This window comes from Melopsittacus undulatus, chromosome 6, assembly GCF_012275295.1.
Source record: "Melopsittacus undulatus isolate bMelUnd1 chromosome 6, bMelUnd1.mat.Z, whole genome shotgun sequence".
Taxonomy (NCBI): domain Eukaryota; kingdom Metazoa; phylum Chordata; class Aves; order Psittaciformes; family Psittaculidae; genus Melopsittacus; species Melopsittacus undulatus.
Genome location: NC_047532.1, coordinates 73204968 through 73232342, shown reverse-complemented (window position 1 = coordinate 73232342; position 27375 = coordinate 73204968). Strand labels below are relative to the sequence as shown.

Genomic DNA, 27375 nt, shown 5'->3' with positions numbered 1-27375 from the left:
CCCGCGCTATCTCTCTGCCCCGAGGCCCCGTCCCAAGGGCGCTGATTGGCTTTACTGGCCACTCATTTGCATGTCACGTGGGGCGCGCAGTGCAGCACGGGAGGGGCTGGCTTTTGAAGTCCTGGGCGGCAGCGGTGGAGCGTACGCGATGGCGGTCTCGAGTCTAGCTCCGGCGGAGGAGGAGCGGTACCGGGGGTGAGCGGCTGCGGCCGGCGGGGCCAGGAACAGCGGTACCGGGGGCGGGCGGTGGTACCGGGGGCGGGCGGTGGTACTGGGGGGTGGGCGGTGGTACCGGGGGTGGGCGGTGGTACCGGGGGTGGGCGGTGGTACCGGGGGTGGGCGGTGGTACCGGGGGTGGGCGGCGGTACCGGGGGCGGGCGGCGGTACCGGGGGCGGGCGGCGGTACCGGGGGTGAGCGGCGGAGCTAGTAAGAGTGGTGCTGGGGGAACAGCGGTACCCGGTGAGCGGCGACGCGGGGTGGGGGGAAAGTACCAGGTGTGAGTGGCAGGAACGGGAAGCAGCGGTACCAGAGGTGAGCTGCTAGGCCGGGCGGGGCTCGGTGAGCCTGCGGGCGGGGTTGGTGCAGACAGTGGGCAGGGGCTCACGGTGTGTCTGTTACGGGCAGGTTGGTGACCGGCGCGAAGGCGGCGGCGGGTGATGGGCAGCTGGTGGAAGCACTGCGGCTGTTCCGCCTGGCAGCCGCCATCCGCCCCAGCGAGAAGCTGCAGGGACGCATCCAGCGTGTGGAGGAGGTGCTGGCCGAGGTGGTGCAGCACGGTGAGGAGGAGCCAAAGGAGGATGAAGGCTTCGTGAACGTGTGCAGCAGTGGCCTGCTGATCTATGGGGAGATGCATGAGAAGCTCTTCCAGCACCAGCGGGAAGGTGTTGCCTTCCTGTACCGCCTGCACAGGGAGGGCAAGCCCGGTGGCATCCTGGCAGACGACATGGGCCTGGGCAAGACCATCCAGGTGATTGCCTTCCTGTCGGGCATGTTTGATGCCGAACTAACGCGGCACGTGCTGCTCATCATGCCCACCACGCTGGTGAGCAGCTGGCTGGCAGAGTTCGCCCGCTGGACACCCGGCCTGCGTGTCAAGGAGTTCCATGGCACCAGCAAGACAGAGCGTGCCAGAAACCTGGAGAGGGTCCAGAGCAAGAATGGCATCATCATCACGAGCTACCAGATGCTCATCAACAACTGGAAGCAGCTGGCCAGCAGGCACGAGCAGGAGTTTGTCTGGGACTACATCATTCTGGACGAAGCACACAAGATCAAGTGCCCCTCTAACAAGACGACCAAGTGTGTGTATGCGATCCCTGCCAGGCATCGCCTCCTGCTCACTGGTACCCCCTTACAGAACAACCTGCGGGAAATGTGGTCCCTGTTTGACTTTGCATGCCAAGGCTCCCTCCTGGGGACAGCCAAGACTTTCAAAATGGAGTACGAGAATCCCATTACAAGGGCGAGGGAGAAGGACGCGACACTAGGTGAGAAAGCACTGGGGCTAAAGATGTCTGAGAACCTGATGACAATTATAAAGCCCTATTTCCTCAGGAGAACCAAAGAAGATATCAAAATCAACTGTACCAACAGGTCAGATGCTCCTCTTCCTGAGGGTCCAAATGAGAACAGTGCCCCTGTCATGCCATCTCTCACCAGGAAGAATGACTTTGTGGTGTGGGTGTACTTGGCAGCAGTACAGGAAGAAATCTACAAGAACTTTCTCTCTCTGGATCATGTAAAAGAAGTGCTGATGACAACGCGATCGCCTCTGGCTGAGCTGACTGTCCTGAAGAAGCTGTGTGACCACCCTAGGCTTCTGTCAGCAAGGGCATGCGTCCAACTGGGCCTGGAAGAGCAGGAGCCTGGGGGTGAAGCTGGCATGCTTGCAGGCACCAGTAAGATAGACCACCTCTCCGCAGAGACCCTGATTCAGGAATCTGGAAAAATGCTATTCCTTGTGGGACTTCTGGAAAGACTGCGGGAAGAGGGGCACCAGACACTGGTGTTCTCGCAGTCGAGGAAGATGCTGGATATCATCGAGCGTGTCCTGTCCTGCCGGCAGTTCCGGATCATGCGCATCGATGGTACTGTGACCCACCTGCTAGAGAGGGAGAAGCGCATCTCCACCTTCCAGAGTAACAGGGACTACTCCGTGTTCCTGCTCACCACGCAGGTTGGTGGCGTCGGCATAACCTTGACAGCAGCCAGCAGAGTGGTGATCTTTGATCCTAGCTGGAACCCAGCCACGGATGCACAGGCTGTAGACAGAGCTTACAGGATTGGGCAGAAAGAGAATGTGGTCATTTACAGGCTGATAACTTGTGGCACGGTGGAGGAGAAGATATACAGGAGACAGGTATTCAAGGACTCATTAATTAGACAGACCACTGGTGACAAAAAGAACCCGTTCCGGTATTTCTCCAAACAGGAACTAAGGGAGCTTTTCACGTTAGAAGATACTCGAACATCTGCAACCCAGATCCAGCTGCAGTCCTTGCATGCCACCCAAAGACAGACTGACCTGCAGCTGGATGAGCACATTGCTTACCTGCACTCCCTGGACATGTTTGGCATTTCTGACCATGACTTGATACACACAAGGGAAACTGCTCATGAGGAGCAGGTTGAGAGTGAAGAAGCCCACCAGTACATTCAGCAGAGGGTACAGAAAGCCCATGAGCTGGTTCAGTTGGAATCTCAACTTAGAGACCAGAGGATGGAGGGCATCAGAAATGATTTTGAACAGATGTGGCAAAGGCCTCCAGAGTTAGTTTCCAAGCCAAAGAAGTTGTCTCCAGGGCTGAACAACATAAATCACACTGTTTCACTACCAGTAGCTGACAAACATGAACATTACAAAGTTACTGATCTTACAGAGGATGTGGAAGTCGAGGCTCTTAATGTCAGGTCCAAAATAAATAATCTGACTATTGAGGACTTGGATGAAGAAAAACCAGCACAAGATGTGTCCAGTATCGATACAGAGCTGCTTAATACCAGCAAGACAGTGAAACAATCCAGTACAGAAGAATCTGAACAAAACCTTAACTTGAGCATGGTGCCATCATCACATGGACTTGATAGGGACAGTCAGAGACTCCAGCAGGAGCAGTGTTCCCATGTACATGCAGACAGCTTGGCTGAGGCAGGGAAGGACCTGTCTGTGTGTCCTCAGCATTCCTTTAGCAATCCCAAGAGGTTAAGAGAGGCAGAGATGCCAGGTGAGATACCTGATCCATGTGCTGCCTCGGGGGCAGAGAAGGATGATGCTCCTGAGCTTGCTTGGGCTGCCACAGCGCCAGATTTAGTCCATGTTACACCAGAGATCCATGCTGGGCTCCAGAAGCCTTGTGTGCTGGAAGCCTCCTTGGAGGAGATGTCTGTGCCTTCTCTCCAGGATCAAGTCGACTTCAATCTGGTCTTGGAAGAGTCTGATGATGGATGGCAAGATGCCTCAACTAGGGAAAGATCAGCGGGACATGCAGGAGGGGAGGGCTTCCCACAAGAAGCAGGAAGCTTTAGTAAGTTTCCCACCAAAAAATCTCCAGCAAAAGCTTGGCCAAGTGAGAATGGTAACTGTGGAGAACCCTGTCACTCAGCTGAAGAAGTGCCAAATACTTCCCTGCAAGGGAGTGAAGCATCAGAGGAAAGCAATGATGACTTTGCTTTTGGTAGAAAGAAAACCTTAAAAAGACTTGTTTCAGACGATGAGGATGAAGAGCATTCTGTTATGCTCTCGCAGGAAAACCAACCTGACAAAAGGCCTTCTCCCTTGAACAACCCCCTGCACCCATTCCTGAAGGGAATTGGTACATCCACTCCTAAATGTGACAAAGGTATAGCACAAGTTGTCTTTTCTCCCCAGCTGAGCAACAGCGGCAACAGGTCTACTGCTTCCAGGCAGTCTCTGATGAACAAGGTGGTAGATGAGGTGGAGGATATTGGAGAACTCATGGGAACCACTGATGAAGAGGACAGCAATGAGGAGCAGGATGACCTCATGGAAGAAGAAGCTGAAGAGTGCAGCGGGGAATCTGTGGAGTCTGAAGAAGAACCTGCTGGAGAAACGCTTAGTACAGCTGAGAAGTCCTCCTGCCTGGACAGCATGTCCTCTGAGCAGTCAGAAGTGGAAGTCAATGAGTCCTCTCAGGAGGAATCCACTGGCAATGTTGAGCAGATAGAGTACTGCACCCAGGAAAGCATTCCTGAAACAGAGGTGGGCCAGAGCTCTTCTGCTGCAGGATATTACAAGACCTTGGTAGAGAGTGGGAAGAAACTTCAGGATGATGGAAAGCTACAGGAGGCATTGAACTGTTTCCTGCAAGCTCTTGACATCAAAAGTGGTGATCCTGAAGTTATGCTCATGACTTTAAACCTGTACAAACAGCTAGCCCAGAAATGAAGCAGCTGTTATACCTTTGGTAAGTACAGCCTTAACATTGTCTTGTTAAATGCCTGTCTGAACTACACTGTGATTTGAGACTGAATGCTGCCAAATGCACTTCTTTTGTGGTGGCTGAACAACTTCAGTACCTTCTCCTGCACGAGGAAAAGCCCCAAACCCACTTGTCAGGTGCTGGAGAAGGCGTTTACCTGGGGCCTCGCTTCACAGAGGTGAAAATGGTTCATGCTGCTGTCTGTTTTTTTAATAAAAACTCCTGTTCTTTATGGCTAACCCTATCTCCAGCTCCCAGCACTGGCTGCAGCCTCCCGCACATTCTGTCCCTGCCTCTCCCCAGAGGGTGCTGAGGTGTAGAAACCCTCCTGCTTCAACCCCTGCCAGGCTGCAGCTGCTGTTGAGGGGGGTGGAGGCAGGGGCTGTGGGGGGAATGGACCAGCAGTTGGAGCTGACTTGCTGCAAGGTGCTGAGCACCTCTCACCTCCTGGTGGTGCTGAAGGAGCCTCAGAGGCGGCTCCAGTCCGACCTTGTTTTCTCCCATCTCCATTTCCCTCTGAGCAGCGCAGGCAAAGCCTGTTCTGTACAAAGGCAGCAGGAGAGGGGAGAACTGGTGTTGAAGTTCAAGCTGCTTGTCCTCTAACCCTCTTCCCACATAACACCTCAGTGTGGTAGATGAACCATCTCTCTGGCACAGTAGCCACAATGATGCAGTTCTTAACTCAGAACCATGAGAGCTTAGCATCAGAAGAACCTTGCAGTGGTTTTCAGAGTGCTCAGCTTGCCTGCCCTGCCCCTCTGCTGCCACGCTGAGGGAAACTCAGCTCATCACTGTGTCTGTCTTCCCTTGGGACAATACAGCACTGAACTTCAGCCCTTCCTCATGCCACGTGCGCATTTTGTGCCTACCAGGTGTGCCTGCTGCCCTGAAGAGCAGGGGATACCTTCACACCTTGCTCAGGGCTGACTGAGGAAACTGGTCTGCTGAATGTGACTCCTTTGTGCTAGGAGAGATGGCAGACACAAACCACTATGTGGTTGGTACAGGAGATGTGCCAATGAGCTTCTGCTAAGATGCAGAACAAAGCTCTGGTAGCCTGGAAACAAGCAGTTTATTAATAGAGCATCCCCTAAACGAGGCCACATCTGCTCTGGTGCTGGAGAAAGGCCTGTCTGCCTTTCTTAACAGAACATTCATGAACCAGAGCACTGCAGTTGTTTGTGGGCTCTCTGAGCTTTTCAGTTCCTTAACAAAACACCCTGAAACAGAGGGAGGAGAAAGACCTGCCCTGGTTTTGGTTTAGCCTCATCCTTGTATATGATCTTGGGAAAGGCCTTTTGGTCTTTGGTGTATTCTCCCAGTCTCCAAGCATTCAGACACTGCATGATGCTCATGAGCAAACAAAGTCCACTGCTGGAACTCTACTTCAGGAAGGGGCTCCCTGCACTGGGGTATGAATTGCCAAGATCTAAGAGACCTGCAGAGCTGCCTCAGTCACATCAATCACAGAATCACAGCCTAGTTTGTGTTGAAGGGACCTTAAAGCTCCTCCAGTTCCAAACCCCTGCCATGGGCAGGGACACCTTCCACTAGAGCAGGTTGCTCCAAGCCCCTGTGTCCAACCTGGCCTTGAACACTGCCAGGGATGGGGCAGCCACAGCTTCTCTGGGCACCCTGTGCCAGCGCCTCAGCACCCTCACAGGAAAGAACTTGTGCCTAAGAGCTCATCTCAGTCTCCCCTCTGGCAGGTTAAAGCCATTTCCCTTGCTCCAGCCCTTGCACATCCCTGTGGCCTCCTCTGGATTTACTCCATGTCCCTGTGGTGCTGTTGCCCCAGAGTTGGAACACACCTGCAGGGGGGGTCTACCCAGAGCGCAGCAGAGAGGAAGTATCCCCTCGACCTGCTGCTCATGCTTTAGGGGTGCAGCCCAGCACATGGTGGGGTTCTGGGCCACAGTGCACATGGCATGGTCATGGGGAGCTTCTCATCACCTACCACCAAGCACATCACACTGTCCCTCAGATAGTTTCATCAGAAGGATGAGGTGCAGCCTGTGAGGCCTGATGCATGTACTGCACACTTAGCAGGAGGGGAGTGCAGGAAGCAACAAGCATTTAGTGGCTTTTCTCACACAAGCATAAGGTATGCAGTGTCTTCCACTGCAGGTTTGAGCAGGCAAAGATGTAGCTTTAGGTATGGGAAACTGAACTTGGGAGGATTCCCCCTCCCCACTACTGCTCGGCCAGGGCACTGGACCTGCACCTCTGCAGGGTGACCACTGTAAACCTGAGCACCTCCTCCAAGTGTCGCTATCTCCACAATGGCAAAAACAAGAGACTGTCCAGCCACGAAAAGCAGAGCACAGAGCTCTTGCTTCACCTTTTCCAGGGAATACTCTGCCTCTCTAGGCAGAGCCCTGCTCTCTGCCACGTCTAACCTGTGTCCTGCCACAGCAGCAAGATGGGCACTGCCTCCAAACAAGCTACTGGTAACCACTGGCTTGCTCCAGAGCAATGGTGTTTTTGAAGCTCTCAGGATTCAAGCAGCCAATACACTCATGGTCATTCACATTTTATTTTCTGCCTTCCACCATGATAATGTGGTACCCAAACTTTGTTTTGACTGGGGGGTCTGTATACACTGGCTTGTCCATGCTGCTCACAGGCAGGGCGAACGCTGCCTCCTGGAATGGTCCCACCATGGAGCCTCTGGTCATCCAGCCCAAGTCTCCCTACAAGAAGGAACCGTGAGGGTTAAGCTTTGAGGCTGTCACTGCCGCAGCAGCAGCCTGGGCAGCAGGGAGGGGGGTGGTGGAAACCTGTCCCAGAACCTGTTCTGGCAGCATCTGTCCCAGCAGCACACACACTGTGAGACAGTACAGGGCTGGGAAGAGCTGCTCACCCCGGGCTGCCTCCCAGCCAGCACATCTAAAGTCCGGCTACCCCCGCGGTTCCTGTGCCTCAGACCTGCTGCAAACAACCATTTATCCCTGAATTAACTCTGCCCCCACCAGTGTTTGCTCACAGCTGTGCCCGCAACTGATGAACCAGCCTCCTGAGCCCCAGCAGTATCTTCTCGGGGCACGCAACCATCGGCAAGCAGAGCAGACCCGGTCTCCGCGGGCCGCCACCGCCCACCCCCCCCCCCCCCCCCCCGGTGCTCCCCGTACCCCTTGTCGTGCTTTGTCCTCGCTGTACTGCGAGGCCACCTCGCTGAAGCGCTGCCCAGACTTGAGCTTCTCCATGGCCTCCATAGCTTTGCCGTGCTTCTCACACAGGATATGCCGGACCTGCGCGGAGAGGGTGCCAAGCGGGACCGTGAGAGCCGTGCCGACAGCGGGAAGGCCCCCCAGGGGACCCCGCGCACCCCGCTCTCACCTTTACGGCGTTGCCGCCTCCCTTCGGTCCCTGGGCTTTGGCATCGCTGCTGCTGCTGCCGCTGTCGCCGCCTGTGAACGCAACTCCCTGAGACCAGCTCGGTGCCCCGGACCCCTCCGCCCCGGTCCCACCCCGCCGGTCCCCGCCGCTCACCCTTGCCAGCCTTGCCACCACCCTTTCCCTTGGGCGCCATACTGCCGCCACCCGGCAGTGCGAGGCCCCCGAGCTGCCCGCGGCGCGCCGGGACCGGCAGCTTCCGGGCTGCCCCGAGCCCGCAGGACCCCGCGGCAGGGGGGGTACCGGCGGCGCTGGAGGGGTTGCCGGGGTCGCGGGCTCGTCCGCGGTGTGTCCTGTGGCAGAGGGGCACCGGGGCTGAACCCAGCAGGAGGGGCTGGGCTCTGCTCCCAACGAACAAGGGATGGGACAAGAGGAAACGGCCTCAAGCTGCACCAGGGCAGGTTTAGATGGAGCTGAGGAACAATTCCTTGCCCAGAGGGTGCTCAGGCATTGGAACAGGCTGCCCAGGGCAGGGCTGCAGTCACCGTCCCTGCAAGTGTTCACACAGCGCGGAGACGAGGCCTCAGTGCCATGGGTTAGGGGTGGCCTTGGCAGGGCTGGAGTAAGGCTTGGACTGGATGAGCTTAAAGGTCTTTCCCAACCTGGTTGATGCTGTGATGATGCCTTCCCCCAGGACCCCTGTCCATCCCAGCTCCCCACACCATCCCCAGCTCCTCACACCCATCCCAGCGCCCACCCTGGCCCGACCCCAGCACCCACTCCTGGGTCGCCCCGCTCCCCGCAGTGTCTTTGCTCTCACCCAGAGCTATTTGGGCACTCGGGCACATGGCAGACGCTGTGAGAGCTCCCTGCCCCCCCGCGGGGTCCCATCGAACCACCCCGTCCATGTCGGGGTGCACGTCCCCCACGCCCGGCCCCGCGGCAGGCACAAGAAGCACGCAGAGACAGCCGTCAGCAGGAGCAGTTTACCGAGCTGCAGCTGGCAGGTTAAACAGTACACACCGGGAGCACGAGCCCGCGGGGGGCCCGGCACCGCTGCCCGGGCGCTCCCCCCGCACCTCTGCACCCACAGAGTGAGGAGAGGGTGAACGACCAGGGACAGCTCCACCGGGAAGAGCCCATTCGAGAACCGCAGATCTCCATTCCACGGCCCAGCCGCCGGCTCGGCAGCCAGGAGTCACCTTCTCCAGACATCCCTTATCTGACAGCAGACAACCCGCCGGTGCTGGGTGTCTGCAGGGGCAGCCCCCATGTCCCCAGCTCGCTTCGCTGTCGGCCCTTGGCCACCGCCACCATCAGTTTCCTGAGCAATCATGTGCAAAATAGACCCGTCCCAGGGCTTCCCTCCCCGTTCCCATGACCCCTCCCAGCACAGCAGAGCCTTTGCCAGGCTGGGCAGCAGCGGGGCCGGGAGCGGGGGCGGAGCCGGGGTCGGACAGGGGCTAGAGCTGGGACATCTCATAGCGCTTCTTTTCCTTGGGTTTTGCTATTTTTTCCTGAGTTTCTCAGCCTGCACCTGAATTACAGGCTTAAATCTACAGCCCCGGCGAGGGCAGGGAGCCATGTGCAAGTCATGGGAGAGAGGGGAAGGGGAATCAATTGTGAAAGGCGTGGAGACTCCTGGAGGGTCAAATACAGCCTGGGTGCGTGGATGGGAGTGAGCATGGGGCTCTGTTTCCAGGAGGATGGGGACCCCCATGCCCTGGCCATGGCCCCTCACTGCGGTGCTCCCTGCTCTCCTGGGAGCACGCCGGCATGGACGCATCGGGGAATAAAGCAGAAATTGTTCTAAACACACTCTGAGCTGGGGCTGGTGTTTCCCCACAGCACTGCCTTCCTCCCGTGCCCTGCTCCTGCCCAGCGGCTGACCCTGACCATTACTGCGGCCTCTGCTCCCACCTGGCGCCAAGCCAGGGCAAAGCAGCAGGGGTCCAGGGGATGAATCCCACCCTGCGCCTGCCGCTGTGGCCCAGGAAAAGGGCTGACTCCCAGCCACGGACGTGCAGATCACCCTTCAGCAGTGTCTGCACCATGTCCGCCAGCACTGCCACAGAATGTGCCACCTCTTCAGGGTTACCCATGGGAGACTGCTGCTGGGGGTAACCCCAGAGGGACCCTGGGAGTCACCGGAGGTGGCGTCTGGATGAGTTTGGCCAATGGCTTGGTGGTAGCCTCTGTGCTCTGGCAGTGATGTGGCCGAAGTTTGCAGGAAGTGCTTGTGCTCCAGTGTGATGCATGAGGCACTCAATGCCAGGGCCGGTACCAGGGGGCTGTGGGGCACAGAGGGGCCGGTGGAGCTCCCTTCACATGTGGCACACCAGGCGGGATGAGGCTCCCTGCGCTGGTGGTGGAGATGACCCTGGGGTTTGCTTTCAGACCGAGAGCCAAGGAGCTCTGAAATGCAGCATTTTGGGGGCTTTCAAGGGCTGGGGTTGGCTTGAGGTCGTTGCGCTGGCTGTGGGCACTGGGTGCTGTGTCCCCATGTGGCAGGGAGGGTGCTCAGGATGAGGAGGTGGAACCTCTAGCGGCTCGTCAAAAGCAACCTTGGTTCCAGCTGGCCCTCTCACATCTTCCCAAAGTACGTCTCCATGTATCCAGCTGAACTCAAACCTGGGATCTTTGCCTGGGAAACTCAAGGTACAATGTCAAATGAAAAAGAATAAAACATCATCATCACCACCGTGCATTAAAAAAGCCATTTAAAGTACCACATGCCGAAGTGACCACACAGTTTCAAGCTAGCTTCGCTGCAAGGCTGCCACCCCACTCTGCCTTTCAAGCAGCCAGGATGGTCCCAGCCATGGGGCCGCCTCTTCACACCTGGATTTGGCCCTGCTCCATCAGAGACACTTGAGCTCCAAATTCAGCTCTCCAAGGAAGAAACAAAGGCAGAAGAAAGCCCTCAGTGGGACCTGGGGCTCAGAGGGCAGCTGGGCTGCTGCATCCGCAGCAATGCTCCTTCTGCAGCCATCTCCAGTCCTCCATGGCCAGAAGGGACCACGCATGGTTAGGGCTGGCTCCTGGAGCTGCTGGCACTGTCCAGCTCAGGGGCAAACTCCGTCATGACCCTCCGAGCCAGCGGGTTTGTGGTCTTGAGCAGTTCAGCAGCAGATGGCCGGGTGCCGGCACTGGTTTTGCTGCTCTTCTTCTGGAGCAGAGCTTTAAAGTCTTCGTTCCTGCTGGAAGACTTTCCAGTGCTGCCTGGTGCTGCCACTGCAACTGCTGCTGGGGACTCGCTGGTCGGGGAACCTGAAGTTGTGACGGGCAAGTGGGAGTTGGACCGGCTGGCAAAGGTGTCACCAGGCTCCTTCCGCCCCAGGACCTTCCTCTTTGACCTGGGCACCAAAGAGACATGTGGTGGGAGCAGCCCCAGGTGAGAGCTGCTGCCAGTGTCTGTATGGGATGAGACTGGTTTGGGTTGAAGGGACCCTAAAGCTTATCCCAACTCCCTGCCATAGGCAGGGACACCTTCCACTAGAGCAGGTTGCTCCAACCTGCCTGGCCTGAACACTGCCAGGGATGGGGCAGCCACAGATTCTCTGGGCTTCTCTTCTCCAGTGCCTCAGCAGCCCCACAGGGAAGAACTTCTGCCTAAGTCTCAGTCTCCCCTGCTGCTGTGCCAGCTCCCCTGGGGCAGGAAGACAACCCGTTCGTGACAGGGTATGCACCAAGGTGCTGGCAAACACTCTCCTGGCAGCAAGGCCTGAATCACCCCAAGACTAATGGAGCAGTAGACCCTCCCCAACCCCCTTGGGAGCTGGTGGTCCCGGCCTGGCTACAGACTCAAGGTGTTGAACTCTGTGGGGCGTAAGGCAGCAGAAGCCTCAAGTGTGAACACCTGAGGTGTGGCAGTGGCACAGAAGGAGCCACATACCTGTGGATCACAGTGAAGAGATCCTCCGTGGTGCGGGATGTCACGAACACGTCGTCGTCCTCCTCAGCAATGGACTCTGCTGTCTTGTCACTGGCAAAGCTCTTCTCCTCTGTGCCAGGGTCTGCTGAGCTGTCTGTAGCGGGAGGAGACTGCTGTGAAGCACCACGTGCAGCACTGGGACCCCTGCCCTGCCCTACCCTACCCTGGAGTGAAACCACTGCAGGAGTGGGGAGACCCTCACCTTGCTCCGGGGAGGCGTCACTGGCTGTCGCAGTGCCCAGGGTCTCTGGGGAAGGCAGATCCTCGGCATCAGGGTCGCAGCATGTGGGGTCAGCATCCAGCGTGATGATGGGGCTGGGGGTGGGTGCCGGGTCACCCGTACTGGCTCCCGGCACCAGGGCTGGCACGAGTGGCAGGTACAGAACGCTGGGCTTCTTGGGTACTGGCGGTGGCACCTTAGCCTTCCTCCGCGGCGGCCATGGCTCATCCTCCAGGCTGTCGTGCGAGAGCCGCCTCAGTCCCACCACCGGCACTGGGGCTGTGGGGGGCTCCCCCAGGCCCCTCCTCAGCTTCCCTTTCCGCAAAGCCACAAAGCCGTCCTGCGGCAGCCCCTTGTTGGTGGCAGTGGCTGCGGTGCCCGGCGGGGATGTGGGGGACAGGGGGCCCTCCTCCTGCAATGCTGGTGGCTTGGGCAGGATGCTGGGGGGCCGCTTGGCCAGCAGTGGCTTCTCTGCCACTGGAGGCTTCACCTTCCTGTCAGGCACTGGGCAGGGCATGCGCGGCGGCTCCTCCACGTGCTCAGGGCCATCGGTGCTGTCCTCGGGCTCAGAGCGGCTGATGGAGCGCAGGCGCACAGAGCGCAGGTCCGACTGTGTCACCACTGGCATGATGGGTGTGATGGGGCTGCTCTTCTGGGCCAGCTTGGTGGCGAAGGTGGTGGAGTCGGAGTGGTGCCGGCTGACCTTCTTCTTCCCCTTTAGGGAGATCTTCAGCCCTGAGAGGTCAAGGTGGGCTGGGGGTGTGAGTGGCAGATCGAAGGACAGCCGTGCCTTGGGGCTCCTCTCCATGGGGGATGTGGGGGGCAGTGAGGACTTCCTCTCGGGCACCAGTGGCCTCACCCGGACCTGGGACGGGGAGTGCCCAAGGACAGCGGAGGTGGGCACAGTGGGGGTCGGGGTCTCGGACTGGCTGGAGTACCCGCTGGATGGGGACATCAGCCCCGGGGGCCTGCTCGGGGAGGAGGTCTTGGTGTCCACCTCGGCAGAGAGCTGGGAGGGCGTCGTGGCCCGGGAGACAGAGGGGGACATGAGTGACTCGGAGCTGCCCTGTGCCTTGGCGCACTCGACAGTTGTGGTCCCTGTGGCAGTGCTGGAGCTGGACAGGGAGCAGTAAGGGGGTTCCGCAGAGGACTTCCAGTCCGTGAGATGCCACTGGAAGGGGGTGGCTGTGCCATCGGGCTCCCTGCCCACACTCCCCTGCTGGTTGGCGTGCACTAGCCGGTGTCCCTGCGGCTCCAGGGGGATGCACAGGCTCTTGGGCCGCTGGTCTTTGGGCAGCAGCAGGCTGGGGTCCACGTCATCCGGGCCCTCCTTGATGAGCGAGACGCTGCGTGTTGGCGGTGAGGGCTTCTTCTTGGCCTTCTTGAGGGAGATGCTCTTGGAGCGCCGGCGCCGCTGCCCCTCCTGCTCCAGCCCCAGCCCCAGTGAGACGTTGTCGGTGCTGGTGCTGCCCTCAGAGCTGGCGCTGGGGTAGCCCAGGGTGTAGTTGGCGCTGCCCCGCCGTGCCTCAGTGTATGCTATGTCCACGGAGCACAGCGAGCCCGAGTCAGTGGGCACCGACAGTGAGCGCTCGCGGAACCGGCACCCAGCACGTTCCACCTCCAGCCGTGCCAGCCCTGCTGTGGGCTCGGCCTCCACTCGGCTTCCCGGCAGCAAGTTCCCCCTGGAGCCTCGGCCCTCGAATCCCTGTCCCCCCCCACAGGGGGACTCAGGCACCTCACTGGAGCAGGAGCCGTGCCCGTTGCTGCCTGTGTGTTCCTCTGCGGCGATGAAGAAGGCAGCGGTGGCAGCAGCAACAGCTGCAGCAGGTGAGCCGGGGCCAGGAAAAGGGCTGGAGCCACTCGGTGAGGTGCAGGCCAGGCCTGTGCCCTGGCCACCAGTGGGGCTGTGGGGGCCTGTGTAGCTCCAGGGCAGCGGGAAGGAGGATCCGTGTGGGCCGTTGCAGGCGCCAGCACAGGGGGTGGCTGCGGGGTCCATGGGGCAGCAGCGTGCCCCCAGGTCACTGAAGGTTTTCCTCAGGGCAGCACGGGGCTGGCGGGGGCTGGTGTCCTGCGGCACTGTCCCTGCTGCCTCGGGCACAAAGCTGCAGGAGACGGACTCGGCAATGGGTGTGGGAACAGTGGACGTGGGGCCGTTGGTGCTGCCTGCAAGGAGAGACACGGCCGAGTCAGCACTGTGTGCCAGGGACCTGGGCTTGTCCCACCCCATGGCCAGCCTCTGGGGCTGCATCTCTGCACAGGCTTGAAGCATGCCCAGGGGGACTGGAGAGGCCAGGCTGATACCCTCTTACCCCTGTGTTGACATGGCCATAACCCAACTGTGGACTGTCCCTGGCTGGTGTTAGCCCTCCAGCCTGGGATCTGATGGCTGGGATGTGCTAGGAACAACTTAGCAGCTGTGGCAGGAGTCTTCTCTGTCCATTGGGACATTGGCCCCATGGTGACCAAAGCGCTGCCCCATGGTGGGGACACAGACTGGGACCAAGAAGAGCACAGCAAGGCATTGCTGCCCAGGTCAGGGAGGGACACGGTGGCTTGCAGAGCCCAGGCTCTCCTCTCAGAAGAGCCCGGATGGGGAAGGACGTGGGTACCTGCTTGGAGCAGAACACTCAAGGTCTCCAAGGCAGGGGCTGTGATAACCTTGTTTGACCACTGTCATGGGGAAAACCCTCCTCCTACCCAGTGATAATGGTGCAGTGGGTGCCTTGGCCTCTCCTCCTGCCCCTGTCTGCTCTGAGAACAAGCTGGCTCTGGTTCCTCTACACCTTCCACAACAATGCCCCCAAGCTGGGCTGGCTGCTGTCCCCATGGGGTCCAACACTGCTCCATGGCCATGCTAGGAGTGCTGCAGTACCCTGAGTTGTGTGACCACCCTCGGCATGGCCAGGACCCAGGCACCTGGGCAGGGTATGTGCCCGCAGCCTCCTGCTCTGCCCTGCCGGAGCCAAGGCCAGGTGTCTCCTGGCACTAGGAGAAACTCGGAGGCCTTCCCACCCTGTAAGTGTGCAGGATCCCGACTTGGGTGAAGGGGCTATTCCCAGTGCCACGCCAGCCCCAGAGCCAGCCTGGCATCACTGGTGTGCAGCACCTCAGTGTCCCAGGAGGGAGCAGAGCCAGCACGATGGCCGGGCATTCCTGAGGACTGGCTGCTTGCCCCCATGGCAGCTCTGACCCCAGTCATGACAGCTCTGCCCCCATCACAGCAGCTCCGTCACCTTGGTCTCGCAGGGACAGGTTAGGGAATCCGATAATGGTCCGTCTACGTCGCAGGGTGGACTTGGGGTTCATCGCGGTCTCTGTGTTAAACAGGGAGTGACGAGCACTCGTGTGCCTAGCAAAGTGCTGCCCTGTAGCCAAAACAAACAGGCTGTCCATGGCGGTGCACTGTGTCCCTGTGTGTCCCCAGCCTGGGATGGGACTGCAGGCAGCAGCGTGGGATGATGAAGTTGGTGACCATGGGTGACCATGGAGCAAAGGACATGGAGGCACAGCCAGTGGCAGGACAGGTGCTGCAGATGGAGGTGGGATGCAGGGAAAGTGGTGGAGACTGTCCCTGCTCTGCACTACGGGCTCTGGGCTGTGACTGGGAGGACCCTGCACTGCTGGGCTGCTGCGTTAACAGGGCCAGTGGTGCTGGGGACATGGATGTGAGGAACAGCAAGGGAGAGAGAGAGACCTGGTGGTCCCAGCATGTTTCTTCACTGTGGAGGGAAAGGGCAGAAAGCCATCTCTGGCCTTCAGAAGTTGCATTTGCCCAGGCACTGGCACTCATGTCTGCAAGGATAAGGCAGGACCATGCTGCTGGGAGGATAGATGGATGGATGGGTGGACAGACAGACAGACAGGTCAGACAGGCTGGATGTGTGGGGTGCAGTGAGGACAAGGTGACCCCACAACTGGTGGCTGGACAGTGCAGTGGAGAAAAGGGGCCAGTGGGTAAGGCACACACAGCTGTGGATGGCAGCAGAGATGGCAATGATGGATGCCAGTGTGGTGCTGTGGTCTCCTGCTCCATTCCACTGCCCCTGCCCCGCGCCCTGCACCCCAGGCTCTGCCCACGTTCCCCCTGGTCTGGCTCGCCCGGTTAAATCTGCCCTACCAGAGACATTGATGGGGACGATGTTGGTTTGGACGGAGCAGGATGGCTGCTGCTGCTTCTCCTCCAGGGTGGGCAGGGGGAAAGCCCTGGGCCAGGCAGGCTGCTTGTCTGGGCTGGTGGGGAGGCTCAGGCAGGTGTCAGGTGGCCGCGCACCCAGTTCACTCGTGCTGGTGCTCTCCTCATCAGTTGCTCGCCGGCTCGGGGGCTGCATGGAGAAAGGCATGGCACACGTCAAAGGGAGGGGGCGGGACACAGGTGTCCCCAGTCCTGCCCCACCAGCCCCTCTCCGGTGACACCAGGGCCGTGCCACCCCGCCCAGCACCCCAGCACTCACCATAAGCACAAATTCAAGGCGCTTGTTAGGGGGGGGGTCGGGGCGATGGCTCTGGGGGAGCGTCAGGGGATGAGTGCCCGGTGCTGCGGAAGGTCTTCCCGGTGACCCTGCTCTCGCTGTACTGCTCCTCAAACTCCTCTGCAAAAGAAGCAGTGCCTGGGACCTTGCTCCATCTGCTGGCTGCGGGCAGAGCTTTGCTCCCAGGGCAGGGGAACACGGAGGGATGTGTGTCCATCCCAGCCCTCTGTCCCCAGGCTGGCTCCATGTCCCTGCTCCACACAGGCAGCTAGGGAGGTGGGAAAGGGATTTGGGCTGGTTCAGCCCGGAGAAGAGAAAGCTCCAAGGAGATCTTAGAGCAGCTCCAGTGCCTAAAAGACCTACAAGAAACCTGCAGAGGGGCTTTGGACAAGGGCCTGTAGGGACAGGACAATGGGAATGGCTTTAACCTGCCAGAACAGGGGAGACTGAGATGAGCTCTTAGGCACAAGCTCTTCCCTGTGAGGGTGCTGAGGCGCTGGCACAGGGTGCCCAGAGAAGCTGTGGCTGCCCCATCCCTGACAGTGTTCAAGGCCAGGTTGGACACAGGGGCTTGGAGCAAGCTCCTCTAGTCAAAGGTGTCCCTGCCTGTGGCAGAGGGTTGGAACTGGATGAGCTTTAAGGTCCCTTCAACCAAATAGGGCTGTGATTCATTGTGTGATTCTTTCTATGACCCCCAGGAAGAGTGCTGGGGCTGGAGGCAGCTCCCCCCACTCCTGCCTGGGGACACAGAGAGCCTGCGAGAGCCAGGAGTGGCCAGGAGGGAGCTCAGTGTCTCCCCATCCTGCAGTTGTTGAGCTAATTACTGCTGCTGGTTGTGTCTTGGGGGAACTGGCTCTGCTGGGGCCGAGCTGATGTGATTACAGGCTGGGGGGAGGCCGGGCTGCTGATCTCATTGATGCCTGAGCCACATCTGCCAGCTTCTGGTGGAACCAGGCTCCTGGCCCTGGCTGCTCTGCCTCTAGCTGCAGTGACCTGGAGCAGAGATCAGAGAGGGGCTGCTGAGGTCGGGACCCACCCCCCCGGACCCACCAACTGCAGCATGGGGCTTCCGAGGAGCAGCTGGGATGCTGGTCGCATGCCTGGGGCAGCTCCCACCCTGCCACCCCCACCTCCACCACCCCAGACCTGGTACCTTGCAGCACGCTCTGCAGGTTGAGCTGAGCCTCCTGGTGCAGCTGCTCCATGCCCGGCGGGCGCCCGGCTGCCAGAAACACGTTCACGGGCTGCTGCCATGGCAGCTTGGTGTGCGCGGCTTGGGCTTGCTTGGTCTCCACGTTCACGTTAGAGGTGGCTGTAAGCGGGAGGAAGCAGCGTGAGAGGGAGGTGGAAGGGTGGCTTCTTTGCAACCCCGCACCCTGTACAGTGCTCATCCCACCAGAACACCCTCCAGGAACACGGGACTGAGATGTGGCAGTGTCACACCCCAGCAAAACCACCCCAGCAGACTGCTGCTGTGTGGGACCAGAGCCAGCACTGCCACTGCCACCACACCAGGGCTGGGCACCGTGCCCGCAGGCTGCCAGAGCCCAGCAGGAAGGGAGCGGTGTGTGATTGGGGAAGGAAGCTGGTGCTGCTGCCCGGTGGCTGCCCTGCTGCTCCAGGCGCAGGAAGCGCCACGCGCGGTGAAGTAACCAGAGGAGCAGAACTTGCAACTAGAATGAAGGGAGTGAAGGGGCCTCAGTGCCTTTCATCACACTGGGTACAGCTCCTCACGAGGTCAACAGCCTCCTGGGGCAGAAACCTTTGCAGGGATGGGCCAGGAACTTGTCGAGACCTTCAGAAACACCCACCCTGGTGGAGCGGTGCTCTGACACACAGGCTCTGCCATGGGACCTGGAGCACTGGCACCGTTGCTCCGAGCGGATGTGGGTTTTCCACCCAGTGTGGTTTTCTGCTGGAGCTGGGGGAGCAGAGCAGGGAGCGGTTTGTGAGCTTTGAACAGCTTGTGGATCACCAGGGCCTCACCCCCAGGATCCTTCTGCAGCTGCCCCTGGTGTGGGCAGAGGGATGGCTGCTACTGGCACCAGCCCGTGGCACCAGGCTGGGTGTCACCACCAGGACCCGGGTCTGATGTCCCTTTCTCCGTCTGGTAGCCGGGACATTCCCATGCAGCAGCCGGCACCTCCTCAGCCACCTGAGCCTTCCCGACAATCTGCACCCCAGGATGCCTGTGTGCCCATTCCCTTCCCATTGGTCCAGGCACTCCTTGCCAGCATGACAAACACGTTCCCTTTACCACAGGGCCGCAGGATGCCCATCCCCAGCGAGCCAAACCACAGCTTGTGGCATCCTGCTTCATGCCAGAGCCAACCAAGGCAGCCACAGCTATCCCACTGGCCTGGGAGAAGGGCAACAACTCCAGAATGAGGCCAGCACCCCTGGCACAAGTTGTGTCCCCACTCCTGCAGTGGCTGGTCACCAGGCACTGCACCCCAAACATCACCCCTGCTGCCCACAGGTGCCATCCTGCCTGTGGGTCCCAACCATGGGTCCTGCCTGTGCTGCCCACACTTCCTCAGGCATGGATGGAGCAGCAGAGCCTTCATACCGCCCAGCACCCAGAGGCAAGGTGCCACCTTCCCAGCCTAGTTACTTTTATAATTTGTGTTACCATAACGACGTTGCCTTAACACCAGGCTTCATCCTTTTCCTTTTTTTCCTTCTTTCTTCCTCCCCTCAATAATTTGACTCGTTTCCATACCAACCAAGAGGTGTTGGGGGGTGTGTGTGTGTGAACAGCCTGAGCTTTGCCTGCTGCAAAGCCCATGGGCAACGCCATGCTCCGAGATTCAGCTTTCCCTGCCATGGGCAAGCCAGCTCCTTTCCTCAGGCAGGGAGGAGGCTTTTCCAGCTCTCACCTCCCGGCCTGGTGCCTGCTCAGAGGGGCTAGCAGGAGATATGTGCCCTGGTCCCTGACTCATACCACGTGCCCAGTCATCCCTGGAGATAGAAGCCAATATCAGGGCATCCCCCAGACCCCTGACTGGCCATGGGAAGGGCCACAGGGTGCAGGTACCACACAATTGCCTCTGTAGACCCCAGCCCCACAAGCCACTCTCTTTGCCAAAGGGAGGGACCCACTGGTGCCCCATCCATTTCCAGGCGCACCCCAAGGATGAACCCTGTACCCCAGCTCACTGCACCCCCTTGCACAGACCCATCCTTCAGCCTTGGCAGGTGCTCACATATCCTCCAGCACCCACAGACCCACAGCAGCTACACAGCATCTCCTGGGACTGTGGGACACCCCCAGCTCACAACCCCCTGCACCCCACTCCCACACCAGAGCCGCAGCACAGGATCTTACCTCCACCAGCTCAGCCTGTGCTGGGGCAACCAGGGCTCCCGTCCCGTGGCACCCACCACGTGCACAAACCGCAGCGCTGAAACCGGGACCGCCCTGGGGTGAAACGGAAGCCCAGGGCCTGCCCTGCCCTGCGGCTGCAGGGGGAAACAGGGGCAGCATGGCCACATACAGTGAGGGAAGGAAGGGTGCTGGGGGCCTGCACCCTCTCTGTGCACAAGAACCCTTTGCGGACATAAGTGAGCCGGTGCTGTCCTGAGGCACAGGCGCCACTGAGGGCTGGCAGGGCTGGTTTCAGCTTGGAGCAAGCTGCTCTAGTGGAAGGTGTCCCTGCTCGTGGTTTGAAACTGGGTGAGGTGTAAGGTGCCTTCCAGCACAAACCAGTCCGTGATTCTATGATCCTCCCAGCAGAAGCAGCAGCGGAGGAGGAGAAGGGGTGGGAAAGGAAGGATGAGCAAAGCATCCCTCCACAGCCCAGGCACCCCAGACTGCCTCCTCAGGGGTGCACTATGCTTGCATCACCCAGTGTGCAGAGGTGTGTGCGACACCCTGATGGTTTGGTGTCGCTCACAGGGGTTTTGGCCCAGTCCCAGCAGCACTCATGGCCCAGTATGGCATGTGGTGAAGAGCTGGCAGCCAGCCCACGGCTGATGGAGCAGCCTGGAGCACTCAGCAAGAGGACACACAGCCGGTGGGGCAGGTGCAGCCAGAGCAGGATCTGTTGCCCTCGGCAGTGACCCTCCTGCCAAGCTTACCGGTGACAGGCTCAGCATAAAAATGCCTCTGAGGGGCCCCCACCATATGCAAATGCCTGTTGGAGGTGAAGGGCACCTGGGGAGAGCAGAGCTGGAGGGCTGGCTCCATCCCGTACACTGCCGATACTCCTGCACTGAGCATGGCCAGCCCCTCTGCTGGAGGAAACTGAGGCACGGCTGGTGGGAAGCTGCCCCTCACTGCCCCAGGCCTCACAGGCTTGGCCAGTGGTACTAACAACAGGCAATGAAGGCTGCTCCCCATGTGCTCCCACGGGTCTGTCCCATCGCAGAGCTGGAAGCAGGGGCAGGATCCTGGCAGATCCTACTGGGATGGTCCCACTGGGCTGCCCAGGGGAGGAGCAAGTGCCAGTACCACCAGCAGCGGGTGCTGCTCCCTCTGTGACAGCTTGAAGTCTTACAGAGAGCAAGCGAGTGTTCAGCTGCAGGACGCCATGGGCACTGCAGGTGGATGAGGACTGGGACTGAAGCCAAGCAGAGTTTGCTCTGTGGGGAGCTGAGCTTCACCCTCTCCTGGGAGAACAGCGTCCTGTGGAATCCCCAGACAGAGGACACAAGGATGCGTGCCCTCCACTAGCATCTCCCAGAGTCGCCCCTGCTGCATGCCAGCATCCCTGTTTACCTACTGCCCAGGCGTCCCGAATCCACAGGGAGATATTCGACAGTGCCATCGGGAGTGGTTTCAGTTGGGGCCGACGCTCCCGTCAGACAACGCCTCTCGCTCGAAGTCGCCGCCAAACTTTCCGGTGTCAGGCTCGGCGCAGGCTGGCGGGGGGCTCGGCGCTGTGCACGGAGCCGCGCGGCCGCGGGCTGCCGCTGCGGAGGTATCACAGGAATGATGTAACGGCGGCAGCAGGCGATGCACCATCAGCAGAGCAGCCATGGCAACGGGTACCGGCACAGCGGAGAGCCAGCGCGGCCCCAGCACAGCGGAGGAGGACGGTGAGCCTGAGACTGAGCCCGACCGCGGCAGCCGCCCGAGCCCCACTGGAAGCTGTCGGTGCCGCCGGCTTCGAGCGAGCCCCCAGCCTGCCACCAGCACTGCGACTGCTCTCTGTCGTGCGTGCAGCCCGGTGACATGCCCATGGTACGGAGCCAGGGTGCACGCTGCGCTGAGACGAGCGGACAGGAAGGGACGAAAGCAAACAGTGGGAGCTGGCAGCCGCCGAGGAACTGCCTCCTGTCCCCAGCTCAGCCCCCAACGCACTTGGACCGACTGGTCCAGCCACCCCACTGGGACGCAGAGCCACGTCTGTGCACGCAGCCAGACAGATGCCTACCCAGGCCAGAACGACATCCCAAAGCAACACCCAACTGAGCACCCGTGTGCCCAGGGCAGCGACGGAGTGTTGTTCACAGTGCAGACCTGCCCCTTGCTTCAAGCACTCATCATGCCCGAGAGAAGCCCTTGTTGCTGTGGCTGATGCACTGCACCAGGCCCAAATCCATACCCTTGTGGAATGTCACCCTACCATTACACATGCCACAGGCACTCCTTGAGCCTGCAGCAAGGAAGGGCCATCCCCACACACCTCTAGCCTGCTGGTGGTTGAGACCAGAGGGACTGGAGGATTTTTAGGGGAGTGCCCATGCCAGGACCCTGGTGTCACCTTGCAGAGCACGGTTGGGTGCTCCTGTGCAGGTGCCCAGCAGGTCTGCTGAAGAATATCACCACCTGGCTACGCCATGTCTGCTCAAGGTTCCTGGCTCCTCTCACTGTCCCTGTTTAACATGCAACCGGCTGATTCTTGCACTGACAGGAGATAAGGGCACTGGAGCAGTTGCTGCCAGGTGTGGTGGGTTCAGCAGCTGTGAAGGTCACTCATCTGGTGGGGAGAAGGCTGGATTATATGAGAGGCTTCGACTAAAACCTCTGGCAGCAAAACAGTCAATAACATCAGTGCCCATCAGTAGGGCCCAGAGTTAACAGTGCACCGAGGCACTCTTCCTGCCTGGCACTGTGACGAGATACTGTAAAACAGATGAAAACCATCTTTCTCCAGCCAGATCCCAAGTGATCCATCACCTCATGCCTTGTTTAGGGCAGGGGCAGAGGGGACACGAGTTGGGAGCCTGTCAGGGAGTTCTGGCAGGCAGGGAGCTGCATGTGCCAGGGGGAGGACTTGGCCAGCAAGCGGCACAGGAGGAGCCCCAACCATCATCTGCCTGTGCTGCGGGGATGGGAAGCGCCCGCGGCCATGCTGGCACCAGGGCTTGGCCAGGTACCACGGCAGCCAGGATGAACTCACATGGCTGCCTGCCAAGAGGACAAGAGCCACCGTACAGGAGATGGAGCTGCAGCCCCAGTACTGCTCTAGGCTCCTCAGGTGCTACCGTCACCCCACCTTTGTCATCCAGGAGCCTGCTGGTGGGACCCAGGTCCCTGCAGTAACCCACCAGTCATGGGCAGCAGAGTCAGACCCCCCAAGTGCAGCTCCCAGCCCCATCATGGCTCCTGTCAGCCTGGCTTCATCCTATATTCCAACCCTCGCTCTCACACATTTCTCAGTCCAAAACCAGGCATGAGCCTTTCCCAAGAGCCTCAGCAAATGCAGCACGGCAACCTGTCAGCCCCAGCACCCCAGCACCACATTGCCTTGCACTGTGGCCATGGGCACCCTGGGCACAGCACGGCTAAAGCTGCTGCCTGCTGGCTGTCCATGGTGCCATGCCCAGCCTGGCCAGGACACTCAGGATGCCTGGACAGGGATCACGGCGTTTGCAGGCGCATGCTGCCCATGCCGGCGGGCTGCAGCCCCTCTCCGGGCAGGGGTGCTTCCAGGAAAGCGCCGTTTCCCCTGTGCCCAGCTGGTTTTACACTCTGCAGGGCCAGGACAATGCGAGGAAGTTGCCTGAGAGGGGAATGCGGCCAGGCCCTGGGACAAAGGGGCCTGAGGCATGGAATCAGCCACGGCTGGAGCTCCGGCTGGCTGCAATGCTTGTGTCAGCCCACAGCCCCACAGCCCCACAGTCCCCAGTCCTGCCACCACCAGTAAGGAAGAGCTGCTGCAAGGGCTTAGCACCACAGGAGTGGATGGGCAGGACCCGTCCCCATGGTGGGATGAGTGGTATGGGGGTGTCTGTGCTTCTCTTGCTTTGTCAAAGCAAGGACACCCCAATGGGCTGGGCAATGGTGGCAAGGGTTTTAGAGGGAAGGGGACATCCCACGGTGGAGGCCAGGCTGGGAAAGGTGGGACAAGACCTGTGCTGACGGGCAGCACTGACTCTGTTGCTATTGCATGGCCTCTGGCCTCTGCCTGACAGCCCACCCCAACCCGGGTCCTGCCCTGCAGACCCCAACTGCCCGCCCCTGGGGAGGATGGTGTCCCCCTGCCCGCCCCTGCCCATGCTGCCTGCTTTACCTCCCCGGTGCCAGGGTGCCAGGAGCCATTCCACCTTGGCCATGGCCGCGGGTGCAGTGGGAAGGGGCTCACTCCTGCCCCAGCAGCTCCTGCTTCCAAACCCAGCCGCGAGCTGTGGGCTTCGTCCTCCTTCCCACCCGCTCCCACTCCAGCCCAGCCCAGGAGAGGAAGCAACCAGGAACTGGCTGTTTGAGTCAGCGCCCAGCCCATTGTCCCAGCCCCGGCCCCTCTTCCTTCCCCACCACGGCAGGCAGATCTGTGGCGGAGGGGCTGTGGGCTCGTGCAGCCTGTCCTCTGTCTGTCTGTCTGCCCATCCTGCTGGTGGTGGCCCTGCAAAGGCCACCAGCTCCATGGCTGGGTCAGGGCTCATCCTGCTCCCTGTACCTGAAGTGCTGGGAGTGGGGATGGGGTCCTGGGGGCTCCCCTCGGCTGAACAGAGTCATGGAGCTGAAACCCCCCCCCCCAGCACAGCCAGAGCAGCCATCAACATCCTCCTGGAAACCAGTGCCTGGAGCCTGCTGCTGCCACTGCCACCAACACTCATCAGCTAAGGAAGGTGGGCACGTTTCTGAATCCTCCTGCCTTTGCCCTGGAAGCTGCCAGAGACCCCAGAGCTTCCTCTTGCTCTAGCTCACTCACAAGCCTGGAGAGAAACCTCCTCGGCAACCAGTCTCCCAGCTCCCCAGGGGTCTGTGAAGCTGAGCTGGCTTTTCCCAGAGGATGGAGGTCCCTGGGAGCCAGGACTCAGCCCCAAGCCATGGCTTGCTTCAGAATGTGGTTTTCGGGCCACTGGGCAGCACAGGCAGCTGGTGCCTCCCATGCCAGGCACCCAGCATGCTGCAGACCCCAGTGATGGATGGGTGAAGGATGACGGATACCAGCAAAGCTCATTTCCCCCCTGGCAACCCAGGCAGCACTTGCATGGGGCTCACATGTACCAGCTAAGCAGGCAGAGCTCAGGTTCTGACCCAGCATCATGCAGCCTTTCCCAGCCCACTGGGCTATGAGGAAGGCTGGATTCTAATGACCAGTGTAAAGACCCCTCTGTGCACTGCCCTGGGCATGGGCAAAATGATCCTGCACATGATGATCCAAGGTACCTCCTGGTATCACAGGTCATAGCCCTCCTTGTCCTACCAGCCACCAGACTCACCACAGGGCTGCTTTTTATCAATGTCAGCTCCCTCACTTGACAGATAAGCTCCAGCCTCAACCTGCCGCCACTGCCTCTCCATGAGGGAGCCTGCACGTAGCCGCTCAGGAATGCCCAAGCCATCGAGGTCCCTGCAGCCCCAGGCCGAAACTGCCTGGGAGCACCCAAGTATCTGCCCCAGCTTCATGCTCAAGGTACGTTAGGGCCGTCCAGTGCAAAGCCCTGTTCCTCCCTGCTCCCAGCAGCTCTGTCTCTCCCACGGGAGCCAGGCACCAGGAGGAATATCCCTGGAGATGTCCAGGCTGGTGGGGAGATGCACCCTGCACCCAAGGGCAGAGATGAACAGGCTCCAGCACAAAGCCTAGGCTTGCAGCCCCTGAAAGCCCTTCCCGCTGGGGCTGGGAAGGTGACTTGCAGCTCCCATGAGTCCCTTTAACGATGCAGAGGTGCACTTTGCAGATCCAAACCGTGACAAGGGTGGGAGAGGCAGGCCAGGAGCAGGCCAGCATCCACAGCTTGAGTCCTGCATCCAGCCACTGCCCAGCCTCCAGTCCCCCGCGAGACAGGGATGATGTACTGGGTACCAGCATCCTTCATCCCTGAACACCCACCAGGTCAGCATCCCTCCTCATCCCTTGGACAACCTGGGCATCTGGTGCCCCGTTCCAGCCCTCTGCAACAATCACAACAACAGCCCCTGCAGAATGAGACAGAGACAGGCTGTACCTCCACCCCCTCTGCCCGATAATTATTAAGCTGTGACAGTCACTCGAGCTGTGACAAGTAGTTCCCATTTTCTTGCAGCTTCTGAGCGATGTTCCCCAGATCTCTCCCAGGGACGCACGCAGCTCCCGCACTGCCATGTCCTGGCTCTGGAGCCAGCAGCCAGGCACAGGGCAGCGGAAGCCATGGCCGCAAGCCATGGCCGGCTCCAGCCTCCTGCTCCTCCGGCATTCCCGGGAGCTGGGCTGGGTCAGGACAAGAGCTGGAGCACTGGGTGTCTGGACAGGGCTGCTGAACCGCCTGGGCCAGACAGGTGGGGACAGCACAGTGACCAGACGGGTCCTGCCTGTCTGACCCAGCACTTCCAGAGGGCACCTGCCCTTGGCTGCCAGCTCATGGCCCCAAGTGAGCCCCCCATTGTCCCCACAGATCACAGGGCCTTTCTGCCTTCCTCACATCATGTGTGGCTCGAAGCCCCTCAGGCACCCACTGCCTTCACCACTGGTGGGAAGGGAGCTGGGGTGCAGGGATCTCTGTGGGTACGGGCTCCCTGCCCAGGCAAGACCCAGCTCTAGGGCTGGCAACCACGAGGGCTTCCCATTGCTTGGGAGCTGGGTCCTGCTGCCCACGAGCTGGTCCCCCACTGCCTGCTCTCCAGCACTGGAGCTGTTTCCCTGTGGCGTGAGCTGGTTCCCTGCTGCCTGGAGATTGCTCCCCACTGCTCAGAGCTGGCTCCACTCTACCACGGGCTGCCTCCCCACAGCTGCAGCTGGCACCCCAATGCTTACAGCTGGCTGCCCACTGCTCAGGGCTGGGTCCCCATAGCTGGAGCTGGCTCCCCACTGCTTGGGAACTGCTTCCCATCATTGGAGCTGGCTCCCCTCTGCTGGGGCTGGCTCCCCGCACCTTGGGCTGTGGGTCACCACCTGCTCCACACCCCGCAGGCCCGTGCAGGGTCCCCCCGGGTCCGCCCGCTCGCCGTGGCTGCCAGCGAGGCCAAGCTCCGTTGGAGGTGACCTCTCCCGGTGTCCTCCAAGCGACCCCGAGGGGCCGAGGACCGGGCGGGTGGTCCCGCGGCAGAGGCCGAGCACCCCCTCCCCTGCTGCCGCAGCGGCCCCGAGCCCGCCCGCGGGGCCGGGGAGCAGCGCGGGGCGCGGGTCCGGTCCCGCCCCGTCCCGTCCCCGGTACCTGTTGCCGAGCGCATCCTGCCCCGCCGCTGGCTGCGCGGCGCCTTCCGCTGCGCGTTGCCCATCCTCCGCCGCGGCTCGCCCGGCCCAGGCGGTCACCGCGCCGCCGCCCCCGGGCCGCTCCCCGCCGGCTCCTGGCCTCCCCCGCCGCCGGGCCCGCTGCGCCGCGGGGGGAGGAGCCGCCGAGCCGGGCCGGGCCGAGCCCCGCCGATCCGCATCGCCCCGCGCCAGGCACCCCCGCCCGCACCGCTCCGCACCGCTCCGCTCCGCACCGGCCGCCGGCCTGCCCCCCCCCTCGGAGCCCGCCCGTCGCCGCGCCGGGGCCGCCGAACGGGCGCCCAATGGCGGCTGCTGCGGTGGGCGGCCGGGGGCAGAGCGGCCGGGCGGGCTCCGGGGGCGACGCGGGGCTGGGCGTGCTGAGGCCTGGGGAACGCAGGGGAACGGGACGGGTGA

General features: G+C 60.7%; 3 protein-coding genes across 3 annotated transcripts; 1 reads left to right on the top strand and 2 right to left on the bottom strand.

Annotated features, from left to right (window-relative positions):
• Positions 1 to 114: 114 nt before the first annotated feature.
• On the top strand, positions 115 to 4679 carry ERCC6L (ERCC excision repair 6 like, spindle assembly checkpoint helicase). The gene is made up of 2 exons (XM_034063561.1): positions 115 to 195; positions 626 to 4679. Exons 1-2 carry the CDS (start codon positions 149 to 151, stop codon positions 4404 to 4406), a joined length of 3828 nt encoding a protein of 1275 aa, XP_033919452.1. The 5' UTR covers positions 115 to 148; the 3' UTR covers positions 4407 to 4679.
• A 2281-nt stretch (positions 4680 to 6960) lies between these two features.
• On the bottom strand, positions 6961 to 8056 carry PIN4 (peptidylprolyl cis/trans isomerase, NIMA-interacting 4). Its single transcript, XM_005143575.3, has 4 exons — positions 7933 to 8056; positions 7780 to 7850; positions 7572 to 7691; positions 6961 to 7133 (listed from the first exon to the last, which is right to left on the bottom strand). Exons 1-4 carry the CDS (start codon positions 7970 to 7972, stop codon positions 6975 to 6977), a joined length of 390 nt encoding a protein of 129 aa, XP_005143632.1. The 5' UTR covers positions 7973 to 8056; the 3' UTR covers positions 6961 to 6974.
• Positions 8057 to 10479: 2423 nt separating this feature from the next.
• Positions 10480 to 26987, bottom strand: NHSL2 (NHS like 2). The gene is given in 9 exon segments (XM_034064132.1): positions 10480 to 11132; positions 11672 to 11804; positions 11913 to 14093; positions 15164 to 15295; positions 16048 to 16252; positions 16382 to 16417; positions 16419 to 16519; positions 17553 to 17711; positions 26924 to 26987. Coding segments are annotated over 9 exon segments (3339 nt in total). The 3' UTR covers positions 10480 to 10804.
• Between the last annotated feature and the right edge of the window lie 388 nt (positions 26988 to 27375).

Excerpts from the sequence above, each read along its gene's own strand:
- ERCC6L (XM_034063561.1), top strand. The coding sequence starts at position 149 with ATGGCGGTCTCGAGTCTAGCTCCGGCGGAGGAGGAGCGGTACCGGGG. Across the intron at positions 196-625 it reads GAGGAGGAGCGGTACCGGGG|GTTGGTGACCGGCGCGAAGG; the intron begins GTGAGCGGCTGC and ends TGTTACGGGCAG.
- PIN4 (XM_005143575.3), bottom strand. The coding sequence starts at position 7,972 with ATGGCGCCCAAGGGAAAGGGTGGTGGCAAGGCTGGCAAGG. Across the intron at positions 7,692-7,779 it reads GAGGCGGCAACGCCGTAAAG|GTCCGGCATATCCTGTGTGA; the intron begins GTGAGAGCGGGG and ends CTCTCCGCGCAG. Across the intron at positions 7,134-7,571 it reads AGGACAAAGCACGACAAGGG|GGAGACTTGGGCTGGATGAC; the intron begins GTACGGGGAGCA and ends TCCTTCTTGTAG.